This window comes from Oncorhynchus tshawytscha, linkage group LG25 (genome assembly GCF_018296145.1).
Source record: "Oncorhynchus tshawytscha isolate Ot180627B linkage group LG25, Otsh_v2.0, whole genome shotgun sequence".
Lineage (NCBI taxonomy): Eukaryota > Metazoa > Chordata > Actinopteri > Salmoniformes > Salmonidae > Oncorhynchus > Oncorhynchus tshawytscha.
Window position 1 is genome coordinate 9,912,488 of NC_056453.1, and position 16,913 is coordinate 9,929,400.

General features: G+C 43.3%; 1 protein-coding gene across 2 annotated transcripts in view; it reads right to left on the reverse strand.

Annotated features, from left to right (window-relative positions):
* Positions 1-16,705, reverse strand: part of LOC112224168 (dual specificity protein phosphatase 3-like) — a 28,246-nt gene extending 11,541 nt beyond the window's left edge. The window contains exons 1-3 of one of the 2 annotated variants that reach the window (XM_024387531.2): positions 16,626-16,705; positions 16,339-16,533; positions 3,034-3,266 (exon numbers count right to left, since the gene is read on the reverse strand). In XM_024387531.2, coding sequence (XP_024243299.1) covers positions 3,034-3,266; positions 16,339-16,511 — 406 coding nt within the window. In that variant the 5' untranslated portion in view covers positions 16,512-16,533; positions 16,626-16,705. Of the gene's footprint in view, positions 1-3,033; positions 3,267-16,338 lie in introns of both variants that reach the window. The other variant, XM_024387532.2, reaches the window with a different exon arrangement.
* Between the last annotated feature and the right edge of the window lie 208 nt (positions 16,706-16,913).

The window sequence follows — 16,913 nt, forward strand, 5'->3', positions numbered from 1 at the left end:
TGGCTGTTATGAATTAGAGAGTTTTGGTTGAAGTGATGGGACTCCTTTGATCTCTTCTTGTTTGCTTCCTTGATAGATTTCCATTTGTTTTGTGTTGGTGCTCGGATACAAATCTGATATATTTCAAAGAGTACTAAAGTACTTAAAGTACTACCAAACGCAATCAATGTGCTGTTCAACGCAATGTGTTTCACTGTCCTGGTACTGTACATCAAATGGTCCTCTTTAAGAACCATCTTGTAAGCGTGTTTTACCTTTGGAACACAGAGGAAAGGAAAAATAACTTGTGGCAAAGTGGTGTCTGTTTACTCTCTATGGAAAAATGTGGGGGGTTTGGTACAACAGCAGAATGTTCCAATTTAACTGACCGAAACATCAGCTGATACAGCAATGTGGAATAGGACTAGCCTGAGAAACAGTTTACAGGAGTATCCATCTCCACTTTGTTAAGCCGGAGGACTGACGACGTACACAGATTAAACAAAACATTAGGAACACCTTCATAATATTGATGCACTCCCCATTACCCTCGGAACAGACTCAATGTGTCTGGGCATGGACTATACGAGGTGTCAAAGGCATTCCACAGGGATGCTGGTCCATGTTGACTGCAATACTTCCCAGAGTTGTCAAAATTGGCTGGATGTCTTTTGGGTGGTGGACCATTCTTGACACTCACGGGAAACTGTCGAGAATGAAAAACCCAGCACCGTGGCAGTTATAGACACAAACCGGCACGGCTCGCAACTACCACCAATACCCCAGTCAAAAGCACTTCAAATCTTTTTCTTGCCCATTCACCCTATGAATGGCACACAACACAATCCATGTCTCAATTGTCGAGGCTTAAACATCCTGTAACCTCCCCTTCATCTACACTGATTAAAGTGGATTTAACAAGTGACATTTTGTATACTCCGTGTCTATTCCATCATTAAATGTGTTAGATCCTGTGCCCTGAAGGACAGTTGCTGTTACTCCTCTTCTCATAACTTGGACTTGGAGAAACAAAGGTCTGTTTACAGTTTTTTACCAAGGGGAACAAACTATTGATAGCAGAGGATATTACAACCTCAAAAAGCACAAGAAAGAGGACTGACACCCATCATCTTAGATGAGGAATCCAATAAAATGGTCAAAAGCCACTCACGAACCCCTCAACCAACCAGTACCAGTTCTCCATGTTTGACAAGTAGTATGGAGCTGCTGCATGGAGTATTGCAGCTTCATCCTTTGTAATGCATTTCCTGTGAATCTGGTGATGTTTTTTCCTCTGTTCAGAGAAATTAGCCATTTGAAGTCACATGCATTATTTAGAGAAAGTACCAAGCTTTGCCCACTAGATGCCACTTACGGAGTACCACTATCCAGTTTTTCAAAGCATAGTGGTTGCATCATGTTATGCGTATGCTTGTAATCATTAAGGACTGGGGAAATTTTCCACACAAAATCCTTGAGGAAAACCTGCCTTAATCTCCCAGCGTCTGGTGAAAAGCAGATTACTTCACCTTTTAGAAGGACAATAACAGAACACACAAGGCCAAATCTACATTGAAGTTGATTACCAAAAAGACAGTGAATGTTCCCGAGTAGCTGAGTTACAGTTTTGACTTTAAAAAATAAAAAAAATCTTGAAAATCTATGGCAAGACTTGAAAAATGTTTGTCTAACAATGATCAACAACAAACTTGGAATTTTGAAAATATTGTGTAATCCAGGTGTGCAAAGCTCTTAGACTTACCCAGAAAGACTCACAGCTGCAATCGCTGCAAAAGATTATTATTAGGGATGCACGATATAATCGGAATCGGCTGATATTAGCTAACAATGCCAACATCGGTATCGGCCAGACGTCTAGTTTAACGCCGATGTTAAAAACCGATGTCGGGCCTTCCGGGTGGCGCAGTGGTTAAGGGCACTGTACTGCAGCGCCATCTGTGCCATCAGAGACTCTGGGTTCGCGCCCAGGCTCTGTTGTAACCGGACGCATGACTTTCAACATTCGTCTCTCCCGAGCCTGTACGGGAGTTGTAGCGATGAGACAAAATAGTAGCTACTAAAAACAATTGGATACCACGAAAAAGGGGGTAATATTTTTTTTTTTAAATGATGTCAAAGCTACCTATATAACGTAGGTACACGACGTAATGACACCACGTAAAATGTTACGCTACACGTGTAACACAGCATTCCTAACCTAGCCCACAATGTCTGCTGTGTGGATCGAGCAGTCAACAAGTCAAGCAGTCATTTGAAAGAGTAAGAACATTTCAGCGAGACAACTCAAAGGTGAAATCCATTAAAGCCAAGATAGAACTCATCGCCCTTGACAATCATCCGCTTGTCATGGGTGATGTTGGCTTTCGCCGACTGGTCGGGCACTGGTGCGCTATTTTTCAGATGTAGCCCTACCGGAGTTACACAGTAATAGCGCCACTGCGATCAGCTTCACAACATACATACTATGGAACGCCGTTTGGGTCTTTGCGTGTCATAAAAGATACAGTAGCACTGTACAAAAAAAGTCAGCAAACAGAGATGCAGTTTATTAGACCACTGCGTCCGTATGGGTGTTAACTATTTAACTGTACTAGAATGCTTAGAAGGTCGCAAAAATTGTAAATAGCAGTTATCGGTATTGGGTTTTTTTTGGCAAGGAAAATATCGGTATCAGCCAAAAATGTCATATCGGTGCATCACTAGTTATTATACAGTATTGAACACTTATGTAAATTAGATCTCTATTTAACTTTCAATACATTTGCAAAAAAACATAAAACATGTTCCCAATTTGTCATTATGGGGTACTGTGTGTAGATGGGTGAGATGTATTTAATACAGCCTGAATTCAACAAAATGTGGCATAAGTCAAGAGGTATGAATACTTTGAAGGCACTGTATAAGAGGCAGTTGCCACTATTTTATCGTATAGAAATCAGGTATTTGCTTATAACCTACATGGTGAAATGGTTTAAATAGACAATAAATCACCTATGAATAAGGTAAAAGAGAACCCAGAGTGGGCAGACTCACCTTTGCCATTGTTGTGTGCCAGAGCCTTCTCAATAAAGTCCGCCCCCTCCTCAAAAAAGTTACTGAGGTTGAACTGCGGCTTGTCATTGGCCTGGATGCCATGGTAGGTGATGCCCGAGCCAGCGTAAAAATCTGCATTGGTGTTGACGTGCATAAAGGAGTTGCCTTCCGCCGCATTCAGGATGTGGGTCACGCCCAGCTTCTGCAGACGCATCAGATTCTGGCCCACGAACCTGTGCGATAGAAATAGATAATTCTATGGTTTATGAGGTAGACGTCAGACATTGATTAAGCACAGGGCAGACCCGAGTGCATTGCTTTGGAACACTTTGTTGCTACTCAAGGGGTAGATACAGCAAATAAGCAAATGCTAGACCTACTTTACAGTGGCTGTCAAAGTAAAAACACGCCGTACATGGTTCAACAATACCAGGTTCTAGCAGTTCTGACAAAGTTGTCCCAGACATGCTATTCAAGCAATTGTCATAACACCGTCTCAAAGCCTCTCCTGCTGGTCACCCTAAATGTTCTGAGTAGCCAATGCACGCTCAGAGCATCATTGTGAAAATGTGATGTGTTGGATGCACTTCCTGCTTGTCGATTATCGCACCAAACCTAGGCTACTCCATCTTGCCCAGTCTTAAACCTACACTGTATATACACAAAAGTATGTGGACAGCCCTTCAAATTAGAGGTGACGGCCACTTCAGCCACACCCGTAATCAAGCACACAGCCATGCAATTTCCATAGACAAATATTGGCAGTAAAATGGCCTTACTGAAGAGCTCAGTGACTTTCAACGTGGCACCGTCATAGGATGCCAACAAGTCAGTATGTCAAATTTCTGCGCTAACAGAGTTACCCCGGTGAACTATTAGTGCTGTTATTGTGAAGTGGAAATGTCAGCTTATTGAGAAAGAAATAGCCCAAACAGACTCTGGGACGATAGAGCCCAACAGGTAATTTCATACGAATAGGCTACATACATATATTTTTTTTTATAGCAATGAATCCTTTTCTTCTGCCTGACAATTGGCCAGTGGCAAATTTATTTAATTCGCTTTTCAACAACAGAAATTATGGCCAAAAGCACGCTATTACCGACTAATGGAAACACTGGTCTGCATGGCACTGGGCTCTGAACACTCCCGTCCCCTGGGGGACCACTAACATAGGCAGACATATCCACTGTCTAAAAGTGGCTCCACCAAACTTTACTATGGGGGATAGTAGATTGGCTCAGAGCATCCATAAGGCTTGAATTCTATTGCCAAAATTAGATGGCCTAATTAGCCTACACAGAAATACTATCATTCAAAATAGGCTGCTAAAGCATGATTTGGCCAGAAGTTGATTAGCTTCCCTAGCCTTTAGAAATATATATTTTTTATTGTATTGCCTACATTCGGAAAGGCAGAGCACGCTGCAAATACAAAATAGATACTTGCTGAGTTGCAACTGTCAGCGAAAAGTAGAGGCCTAGCCAGGAATATCACAATATTATTTTGTTTAAATAGCAGGAAACATAGTTTAGAAATTGTTTGTCATGTAGACTGAAGGGGAGTATCTTTGCTATAAGGCCATGGTATCTTTTGTCGGTGTGCTCAACAAATCACCTACGAGGGGGGGGGCTCGTTGACAAGCTCCATTACTGCAGGTATTTTTTTTAAAAAGTTCACTTGTTTTGAAATGTAAAAAAAAATAAAAAATAAAGTCCTTTGATTACAATAATTCCACGACAGGATTCAATAGTCGTCCCCCCAATCTGCAAACAATACCCCCATAATGACAAAGCAAGAACATATTCAGAAGTTTTAGCAAATGTACTTAAAATAAATATGAAATATCACATTTACTGAAGTATTCAGATCCTTTACTCACTACTTTGTTGAAGCACCATTGACAATGATTACAGCCTCAAGTCTTATTGGTTATGATGCTACGAGCTTGGCACACCTGTATTTTGGGAATTTCTCCCATTATTCTCTGCAGATCCTGTCAAGCACTGTCAGGCTGAATGGGGAGCATAGTTGCACAGCTATTTTCAGGTTTCTCCAGAGATGTTCGATCGGGTTCAAGTCCAGGCTCTTGTCCCGAAGCCACTCCTGCGTCATCCTGTTGGAAGGTGAATCTTTGCCCCAGTCTGAGGTCCTGAGCCCTCTGGAGCAGGTTTTCAAAAGCATGATGCTGCCACCACCATACATCACCATAGGGATGGTGCCAGGTTTCCTCCAGACATGACACTTGCCTTTCAGGCCAAAGAGTTCAATCTTGGTCATCAGACCAGATAATCTAGTTTCTCATGGTCTGAAAATCATTCAGGTGCCTGTTGGCAAACTCCAAGCGGGCCATCATGTGCTCTTTACTGAGGAGTGGCTTCCATCTGGTCACTACCATAAAAGATCTGATTGGTAGAGTGCCACAGATATGGTTGTACTTCTGGAAGGTTCTCCCATCTCCACAGAGGAACTCTAGAGCTCTGTCAGAGTGACCATCGGGTTATTGGTCACCTCACTAACCAAGGCCCTTCTCCCCAGATTGCTCAGTTTGGCCAGGCGGCCAGCTCTAGAAGGGTTCTTGGTGGTTCCAAACTTTTTCCACTTAAGAATGTTGGAGGCCAATGTGTTCTTGGGGACCTTCAGCGCTGCAGACATTTTTTGGTACCCTTCCCCAGATCTGTGCCTCGACTAATCCTGTCTCGGAGATCTTTCATTGAATGCAGGTCCCGTTTACTGTATTTAATTTGATCTGGGGGCTTTATCCCATCCCAGAGTGCTCTGCAGTTGGATGAGCATATCATCAGGCTCCAGGCAGAGGTGTGGAGAGGCTGAGTGACCCTGGATGGTTCCCCTGGGACAGAGGGTGAACATGCCTGCACTGCCTCCCACTGCAGGGCTAACTAATAATGAGCCAGTCTGCCACCATCTTAGTTTATGACTAGGGGATGAGGTTGCCCATCTGTCTGGCCTGTTTGCAGGTCAAGGCTACTCTGAGGTGATGGAGCGATGGCTTGAGTACATGAGGCTCAGCCGCTCAGATCTGCTCACATAACCCGATATAGCTACCCTTCGCGCTCCTCCCTTTCTCTCCTGTGTCTACCCTTCTCCATCTCACTGCCATCTACTTTGCTCTCTCACTATTCCCTCAGAGGCTCAGTCTATTCTCGCGAAACCAGTAACATTTCTCTTGTAAAGACAAAGCCTATGTGTAAAGGGGTGAGGATGAATGTGTAACTTTGAGCATGTGTACAGTACATGTTTCAGAGGATGTGCCTGTAAGCACCGAAGTGTACAAATAAAGCATCTACGCGTATGAATGTGTCGTACACCAGTGCCTACCCAAGTGTATGCATACCCGCTTATGTTTGTATGTGTGCGCGCATATAGGTGCATGCACAGGCTGAACTCAGTGCATGGCTAATGCCTTCATGCCCTCCATTTACCTGCCCTGTCCTCCACTCAGTCCTCCTCTGTGCAGCCCCAGACCATGCATTATTAAAACAAGCCCTTACAAAGAACCAAAGTGTGCCGTCAACCAGGGGCTGCCCAGCACTTTTATATTAAAGACTGAGCGGGTGTCGATAAAAGCATTTTAGTGCACCTTCCATTGACTTTTGGCTCCATGGATGGTGTCGTTTGAGAGCGACTCACGCCTCAAGTTTGTGTAATGAGCTTGTCTTGAATCCAGACACTGAGATGCGCAGTGAACGTATCATTCAGGGAGTGTTCCACCATGATAGCAGCCAGGACAAACATACAGTAAGTTTAGACATGTCTGACGCATACTGCCCTAATTTCTGTAAGAATAATTATATTAATCTCCCCTACAGTTATTAAAAGAAACAGACCATTACTATTCATCAGGGAAGTAGTAGCACTTCCTAAAGCCTAGCTGAAGATAGTAGAGCGGGAGGTTTGAAACTATTGTATTACAAAAGGTACAGGTGGGGGACCAAAAAACAGGATCACCTGGATGAAAGAAAGACGACAAGATGACAATTCCCCCACCCAAAAAGTGCATGAGTAGTCTCCCAATAGTCATCTTCGTGTCCCTCATTTCTTTACATTTTTTTAGGTCCACCACTTCTAGGTCTTCTGTCCCAGATATCCCTCAACCTCGATCTTATTCTTCTCTCTGCATCAACAACTACCTGTCCACTCCAAACATCTTGGAAAGAGTACAGAGGTTTCTAATCTTGGTAAAGGCACCATGGCTAGATGCATAATATGCTTAACTGTAGTTGTGTGTTTTAAATCAACTTAAAAATCAAAAACAAAACTATTTATGCTGATGATTATTGGGGATAAACACACTATTCCCATGTGTTTCAATACAAACCGGGCATGATAGGAGTATACTGGGCTTAACTGGAAGCGATTTATGGTGAAAAAAAAAAACAATAGCAAAGTTTACTCTTAAATATTTGGAAACCAATGGTTTGGGGTATAAATATAAACGATAGACAAAAATATTATGCAACATTGTAATATTGATCAATACTATTGTGCATAGAGGGAGTGCTTTGTGCTACTGTACCCTTTAAGGCCACCTGAGATGGTGCATTCGGAAAGTACTCAGACCCCTCGACTTTCCACGTTTCGTTACATTACAGCCTCTTTCTAAAAGGATTAAATCGTTTATTTTCCTTATCTACACACAATCCCATAATGACAAAGCAAAAACAAGTTTAGGAATTTGGCAGCGATTACAACCTTGACACACATGGATTTGGGCAGTTTCGCCAACACTCCACCAAAGGGATGGACTATTAGACCATGAGAAACAAGATTCTCTGGTCCGATTAATATTTTATGTTTTTGAATAATAAGTTCTATATTTGCTTTATGAGTAGTGCGTGACCCTAGGGGGGGCAACACATACATTCTAAGTAATTTCAAATTAAATTTCATAGGCCTAATGCACGGTTCTGACGCCATCTGCCTGGTGGCCAACCTGCTGCTCCCCTCTCTAGTTCGTTATAAAAGATGTGTGTGTTTGTGTTCTCAGAAGTACACCAACTAATGAGTCTCCTACATTCCAAAAATACTGAATCTTAGGAGTTGATTACTAACGGAAGATATATTTTACACTAAATATTTTATACTACATTTATACTAAATGTATTGGTAAGTCACGGTATTTAACACACTAAAGTACTTTGTGTGCAGGCAGGCTGCGCAGAGGCAGATCCGAGCCATTTTGATTGACAGTTCTGGTTGCCTAGTTGACATTAGTTTCGCTTCAGAAGCGTCATTCCTTGACAGCCAAGTAAAATGCCTATTCCAATGGCGCATTTAAGAAGACGTAGTGCAGGCTATCCTTCCAGACAAACATGCCGTATCCAAGGAGCTTTCAAGGATGACTGCGGTAGATGACTTCATTGCCCGGCCCTAGAGGTCATATATACACGTTAATAGAACCATTATTCTGCATTGTGAATAGACATGGAATTTTATGATTTTTTTCTTATCGTTTTAAAAACGACACCCGTAGTGCGTGTCCATTGTTTTGATTGAACAACAGCCAGCTACTCATCAGCTTGAGCTATGGTAGCAACAGCTCTAGCTGACCTACAGTATATCACAGACCATGTGAAGCCACTAGTCTCCGGAGTGGACAGTGGTGTGAGTGGATCTTAGATCGATAAGCAGTCCATACATCTTAATTTTACCTACGCCTTAACTCTGCACTGGAGGATGACGCTTCACAATATGCAAGGTCATATTAAACATTATTTTACTTGTGTAAACCAATAATAAAACTGAGTGAAATATTCCATCTAATTTCCTGTAAGAACAAATGAGATGCACATTTATACTGTGCCGTCTCAAATATCTAATGGGTCTACATTACACATTTTAAAAACAAGGCAAAAACAGCCTTTTGCACAGACACCTCACCCCCTTAACCCAGGGGTGTCAAAATCAGTGTCGGCAGGTTTTTCCCTTTCAATTAAGCCCTAGCCAACCAGGTGTCGGGAGTTAATTACTAATTAGCGACCAGAATCAAGAAAAAGGGAGGTTCGAAAACCAGCAGACACTTGGCCATCCCTGGAACGAGTTTGACAAGTGCCCTAGAGCATGTCTTCCTCTAAGTTTATACAATAGTCAAGACGTCTCGTCAACGTGTTAGCTGGCTCTTGGCCCTGGCATATTCAAAATGATTTTGTTGTAACGGAGGGAATGTGCTTGCTTTCTGTCCTACTCACCTTCTTGCTGCTCTCTAGGCAATGACTGGAGCCAAGTGATGATATCATTATACAGGTTGTGGCCAAAAGTTGAGAATGACACAAGTATTAATTTTCAAAGTCTACTGCCTCAGTTTGTATGATGGCAATTTGCATATACTCCAAATCAAATAAAATGTTATTTGTCACATACACATGGTTAGCAGATGTTAATGCGAGTGTAGCGAAATGCTTGTGCTTCTAGTTCCAACAATGCAGTAATAACCAACAAGTAATCTAACTAACAATTTCAAAACTACTGTCTTATACACAGTGTAAGGGGATAAAGAACATGTACATAAAGATATATGAATGAGTGATGGTACAGAGCAGCATAGGCAAGATACAGTAGATTGTATCGAGTACAGTATATACATATGAGATGAGTATGTAAACAAAGTGGCATAGTTAAAGTGGCTAGTGATACATGTATTACATAAGGATGCAGTAGATGATATAGAGTACAGTATATACGTATGCATATGAGATGAATAATGTAGGGTATGTAACATTATATTAGGTAGCATTGTTTAAAGTGGCTAGTGATATATTTTACATCATTTCCCATCAATTCCCATTATTAAAGTGGCTGGAGTTGAGTCAGTGTCAGTGTGTTGGCAGCAGCCACTCAATGTTAGTGGTGGCTGTTTAACAGTCTGATGGCCTTGAGATAGAAGCTGTTTTTCAGTCTCTCGGTCCCAGCTTTGATGCACCTGTACTGACCTCGCCTTCTGGATGATAGCGGGGTGAACAGGCAGTGGCTCGGGTGGTTGTTGTCCTTGATGATCTTTATGGCCTTCCTGTAACATCGGGTGGTGTAGGTGTCCTGGAGGGCAGGTAGTTTGCCCCCGGTGATGCGTTGTGCAGACCTCACTACCCTCTGGAGAGCCTTACGGTTGTGGGCTGAGCAGTTGCCGTACCAGGCGGTGATGCAGCCCACCAGGATGCTCTCGATTGTGCATCTGTAGAAATTTGTGAGTGCTTTTGGTGACAAGCCGAATTTCTTTAGCCTCCTGAGGTTGAAGAGGCGCTGCTGCGCCTTCTTCACGATGCTGTCTGTGTGAGTGGACCAATTCAGTTTGTCTGTGATGTGTATGCCGAGGAACTTAAAACTTGCTACCCTCTCCACTACTGTTCCATCAATGTGGATAGGGGGGTGTTCCCTCTGCTGTTTCCTGAAGTCCACAATCATCTCCTTAGTTTTGTTGACGTTGAGTGAGAGGTTATTTTCCTGACACCACACTCCGAGGGCCTTCACCTCCTCCCTGTATGCCGTCTTGTCGTTGTTGGTAATCAAGCCTACCACTGTTGTGTCGTCCGCAAACTTGATGATTGAGTTGGAGGCGTGCGTGGCCACGCAGTCGTGGGTGAACAGGGATTACAGGAGAGGGCTCAGAACGCACCCTTGTGGGGCCCCAGTGTTGAGGATCAGCGGGGTGGAGATGTTGTTGCCTACCCTCACCACCTGGGGGCGGCCCGTCAGGAAGTCCAGTACCCAGTTGCACAGGGCGGGGTCGAGACCCAGGGTCTCGAGCTTGATGACAAGCTTGGAGGGTACTATGGTGTTGAATGCCGAGCTGTAGTCGATGAACAGCATTCTCACATAGGTATTCCTCTTGTCCAGATGGGTTAGGGCATATGTGCAGTGTGGTTGAGATTGCATCGTCTGTGGACCTATTTGGGCGGTAAGCAAATTGGAGTGGCTCTAGGGTGTCAGGTAGGGTGGAGGTGATATGGTCCTTGACTAGTCTCTCAAAGCACTTCATGATGACGGAAGTGAGTGCTACGGGGCGGTAGTCGTTTAGCTCAGTTACCTTAGCTTTCTTGGGAACAGGAACAATGTTGGCCCTCTTGAAGCATGTTGGAACAGCAGACTGGTATAGGGATTGATTGAATATGTCCGTAAACACACCGGCCAGCTGGTCTGCGCATGCTCTAAGGGCGCGGCTGGGGATGCCGTCTGGGCCTGCAGCCTTGCGAGGGTTAACACGTTTAAATGTCTTACTCACCTCGGCTGCAGTGAAGGAGAGACCGCATGTTTTCGTTGCAGGCCATGTCAGTGGCACTGTATTGTCCTCAAAGCGGGCAAAAAAGTTATTTAGTCTGCCTGGGAGCAAGACATCCTGGTCCGTGACTGGGCTGGTTTTCTTCTTGTAGTCCGTGATTGACTGTAGACCCTGCCACATACCTCTTGTGTCTGAGCCATTGAATTGAGATTCTACTTTGTCTCTGTACTGGCGCTTAGCTGGTTTGAAAGCCTTGCGGAGGGAATAGCTGCACTGTTTGTATTCGGTCATGTTACCAGTCACCTTGCCCTGATTAAAAGCAGTGGTTCGCGCTTTCAGTTTCACGCGAATGCTGCCATCAATCCACGGTTTCTGGTTAGGGAATGTTTTAATCGTTGCTATGGGAACGACATCTTCAATGCACATTCTAATGAACTCGCACACCGAATCAGCGTATTCGTCAATGTTGTTATCTGACGCAATACGAAACATCTCCCAGTCCATGTGATGGAAGCAGTCTTGGAGTGTGGAGTCAGCTTGGTCAGACCAGCATTGAACAGACCTCAGCATGGGAGCTTCTTTTTTTAGTTTCTGTCTGTAGGCAGGGATCAACAAAATGAGTCGTGGTCAGCTTTTCCGAAAGGAGGGCGGGGCAGGGCCTTATATGCGTCGCGGAAGTTAGAGTAACAATGATCCAAGGTTTTTCCACCCCTGGTTGCGCAATCGATATGCTGATAAAATTTAGGGAGTCTTGTTTTCAGATTAGCCTTGTTAAAATCCTCAGCTACAATGAATGCAGCCTCCGGATAAATGGATTCCAGTTTGCAAAGAGTCAAATAAAGTTCGTTCAGAGCCATAGATGTGTCTGCTTGGGGGGGGATATATACGGCTGTGATTATAATCGAAGAGAATTCTCTTGGTAGATAATGCGGTCGACATTTGATTGTGAGGAATTCTAAATCAGGTGAACAGAAGGATTTGAGTTCCTATATGTTTCTTTCATCACACCATGTCTCGTTAGCCATAAGGCATACGCCCCCGCCCCTCTTCTTACCAGAAAGATGTTTGTTTCTGTCGGCGCGATGCGTGGAGAAACCCGCTGGCTGCACCGCCTCCGATAGCGTCTCTCCAGTGAGCCATGTTTCCGTGAAGCAAAGAACGTTACAGTCTGATGTCCCTCTGGAATGCTACCCTTGCTCGGATTTCATCAACCTTGTTGTCAAGAGACTGGACATTGGCGAGAAGAATGCTAGGGAGTGGTGCACGATGTGCCCGTCTCCGGAGTCTGACCAGAAGACCGCCTCATTTCCCTCTTTTATGGAGTCGTTTTTTTGGGTCGCCGCATAGGATCCATTCCGTTGTCCTGGTTGAAAGGCAGAACACAGGATCCGCTTCGTGAAAATCATATTCTTGGTCGTACTGATGGTGAGTTGACGCTGATCTTATATTCAGTAGTTCTTCGACTGTATGTAATGAAACCTAAGATGACCTGGGGTACTAATGTAAGAAATAAAACGTTAAAAAAAACAAAACACTGCATAGTTTCCTAGGAACGCGAAGCGAGGCGGCCAACTCTGTCGGCGCCGGAAGTTGCGCCAGAATGTTATGAAGAGTGTTCAGATGAATTGCAAAGTCCCTCTTTGCCATACAAATGAACTGAAACCCCCAAAAACATTTCCACTGCATTTCAGCCCTGCCACAAAAGGACCAGCTGACATGTCAGTGATTCTCTCGTTAACACAGGTGTGAGTGTTGACGAAGACAAGGCTGGAGATCACTCTGTCATGCTGATTGAGTGTGAATAACAGACTGGAAGCTTCAAAAGGAGGGTGGTGCTTGAAATCATTGTTCTTCCTCTGTCAACCATGCTTACCTGCAAGGAAACACATGGCATCATCATTGCTTTGTACATAAAGGGCTTCACAGGCAAGGATATTGCTGCCAGTAAGATTGCACCTAAATCAACCATTTATCGGATCATCAAGAATTTCAAGGAGAGCGGTTCAATTGTTGTGAAGGCTTCAGGGCGCCCAAGAAAGTCCAGCAAGCGCCAGGACCGTCTCCTAAAGTTGATTCAGCTGCGGGATCGGGGCACCACCAGTACAGAGCTTGCTCAGGAATGGAAGCAGGCAGGTGTGAGTGCATCTGCACGCACAGTGAGGCAAAGACTTTTGGAGGATGGCCTGGTGGCAGCAAAGACACTTCTTTCCAGGAAAAACATCAGGGACAGACTGATATTCTGCAAAAGATACAGGGATTGGACTGCTGAGGACTGGGGTAAAGTCATTTCCTCTGATGAATCCCCTTTCCGATTGTTTGGGGCATCTGGAAAAAAGCTTGTCCGGAGAAGACAAGGTGAGCACTACCATCAGTCCTGTGTCATGCCAACAGTAAAGCATCCTGAGACCATTCATGTGTGGGGCTGCTTCTCAGCCAAGGGAGTGGGCTCACTCACAATTTTGCCTAAGAACACAGCCATGAATGAAGAATGGTACCAACACATCCTCCGTGAGCAACTTCCCCCAACCATCCAGGAACAGTTCGGTGATGAACAATGCCTTTTCCAACATGATGGAGCACCTTGCCATAAGGCAAAAGTGATAACTAAGTGGCTCAGGGAACAAAACATTGATATTTTGGGTCCATGGCCAGGAAACTCCCCAGATCTTAATCCCATTGAGAACTTGTGGTCAATCAGAGGCAGGTGGACAAACAAAAACCCACAAATTCTGACAAACTCCAAGCATGGATTACGCAAGAATGGGCTGCCATGAGTCAGGATCTGGCCCCGAAGTCAATTGACAGAACGGATTTCAGAGGTCTTGAAAAAGGGTCAACACTGCAAATAGTGAATCTTTGCATCAACTTCATGTAATTGTCAATAAAAGCCTTTGACACTTATGAAATGCTTGTAATTATACTTCAGTGTTACTATGGAATACTGAAGCATAATTACATCTGTCAAAAATATCTAAAGACACTGAAGCAGCAAACTTTGTGAAAATTAATATTTGTGTCATTCTCAATTTTTGGCCACGACTGTGCAATAGAGACTTCCTTCTACAGCATGGGCTTCCTGTACATGGCCCTTTATATATATATATATATATATATATATATGGGTAAAGGGAAAGTAAAGTTATACAATCTACTAGATTGACGTATTCTATATAATAACATTTACATTTTTTGTTAATGCACATGTACTCAATGTGGATTTTTTTCACCCAATACATGTAAACATACCTTATATGGATTGAGAATTATAATATATATATCTTTTTTTTTTACACCTTACTCTGTGTCTAGACTAGGTATTATGCTGTGTTTGTGAGCTGGACTTTGCATTTACATTGGGACCCCCACACCTCCTGCACACACAATCAGCATAAAGGATGCCTAAGAACTGACCTAAGTGGAATGGCAGGCTATAAATTGTAGGGAGTCGGCACATACATCGCCTTTAGTACCCAGTCAACCAACCACAATGGATTTAAAGCCCGCGGAATATCATGACAGACTGGTCTAACCCTCCATCCCCTTTTGTGTGTGTGTGTGTGTGTGTAAAAGGTAAGTGAGACAAAGGGAGGTGAGTAAGGGGGTGATGCCAATGAAAAAGTGTCTCAATGTCGTCAAACAATATGGAATTGTTTCATTTAATAAAAATAGGGCTTCGTATCGCCCTTGAAATACAAACACGAACGTTCAAGAGTGTGCATGAGTCTGTAGAAAATTCACCATTTCCTTCAGAGCAAGAGAGCAACCTCCTCCCTAGATCCTGACTCAGTTCCATTACATATAAGAGTCATCGGACGAAGGCGTCTTCTGTAGGGGGAAGTAATTGTTAAGAGATGCTCGGTCTGAACTTTAAACACATATCGCTTGAGGTATGGTTTTGAAAGCATAAGGACTTTTTCATACCTGCAAGAAATTATTTTCAAAAAACAAAAATGTTCAATTGATACACCTTTATAGGGTTAGGGTTCCCACACGGCCATGTTACAGCATTTAAGGAAATCAGAGGGAAGACAGCTAATAAGCACAAGTAGTTCACTCGATCTGCTTCTCTGAAATGGAAGACATTTTCACTGGTCAAATTATCAGTGATGTGATTAAAGTACTGGGATTTATGTTTCTAGAACCGTACCGCAACCGAGTCAAATTTGGATGGAGTATTTGGCTGTTTTGGCTTTGAGCCAATTCACCCTTAAAAGCTGCAATAAGTAACTTTTTGGGTAACTGACCAAATTCACATAGAAATGTGTGTTATTGATCTGTCACTCATTGAAAGCAAGTCTAAGTAGCAGATCTGTTCTGTGCACCATTTCTATGCTTCCCATTCTTACCTTTTGTTTACTTTAGGTTTTGTACACCAGATTCACACAGCTGTAAATACAATACTTTGGGTTATGGAAAAGATATTACACTGAGGTTTAGATGGTACAATGATTCTCTAGACAATTGTTGCTTGTTCTGTCACAAACTGAAATTAGGCTAACTTAGAATTTTTGCAACCAGGAAATGGCAGTGATTTCTGCATATTGCACCTTTAAAAACAACATGTAAGATTATTGGACTAAGGAGTAACTTTAGACTCCTTTAACCCAATATTGGGCGACCTCCTCCCATGCTCGTGGCAAATATTATGAAGAGATTGCATTCGCCTAAGGCATAAAATACATTACTTGACAAGGTTAGTTCAATCCAATTGAATCCGGAGACACCTTGTCTTGACGATGTTTTTGGAATGGTTTGATTTGGAAAATATTCGTTTAGGGTTTTAAATTGTTGGTGATGTAATTGTATACTAGGGGCTTTCCAACCCAGTTCCTGGATAGTTACTGTTCTGTAGGTTCACTCCAAACCTAATATAGCGCACCTAATTCTAATAATTAGCTCGTTAACAATAATTTAAATTACAACCTCGGGTTGGTGCCCAAACCTACACCAAGTGTAGCTGACCAGGAACAGGGTTGGAGAGTCCTGTTCTATACAATTGTTATACATTAGAAATTGTTCGGCACAACTAACGCACACATTCCTCAGAATTCGCTCAAATAAAAATAACTTACGCGTTACCAACGTATATTCTAGGGAATACCTCGTTGAAATGCTGTGTTGGTAAACTGTAAAATCCGCTGCTGTTTGACAAAAGCTCGTTCAGTTGTTGCAGGGTAACCTCGTCCCCTGGCACGGCGACTTCACCTGGTGGTGGTTGCTGCTTTGCCGGGCTCGATTTTTTCATGGTTCCAGGCTCTCTCTCCGAACTGGCGAACAAACACGTGTCAGACTCTTGAGTCGTGTCAATTTATGATTTTGCAGAATTTTATTCTCCGTTAAGTCATGTTGTGTAACCTACACGGTGTCTGAAACGTACGCTCTCTTCGTTCGCAGACACACCCCAACTCGCCCACAGCGGGTCAGACCCTCGGGATAGGAATTGGTTGACAACACAAGAGTGGCTACCGGAAAATAAGGCAGAGAGGGCACCATTAAAGGGAAAGTAAATCCATTTTTACATGTGGCCTTATTTTCCTTCTTTCTGTGCTAGTTGATTCCCCGCCAAATATATATTTTTTATATATTTAGTTTAATTACAGAGAAAATTGGTATGTCACATTTTGGTGAGTCATCACTTGCCATTGAC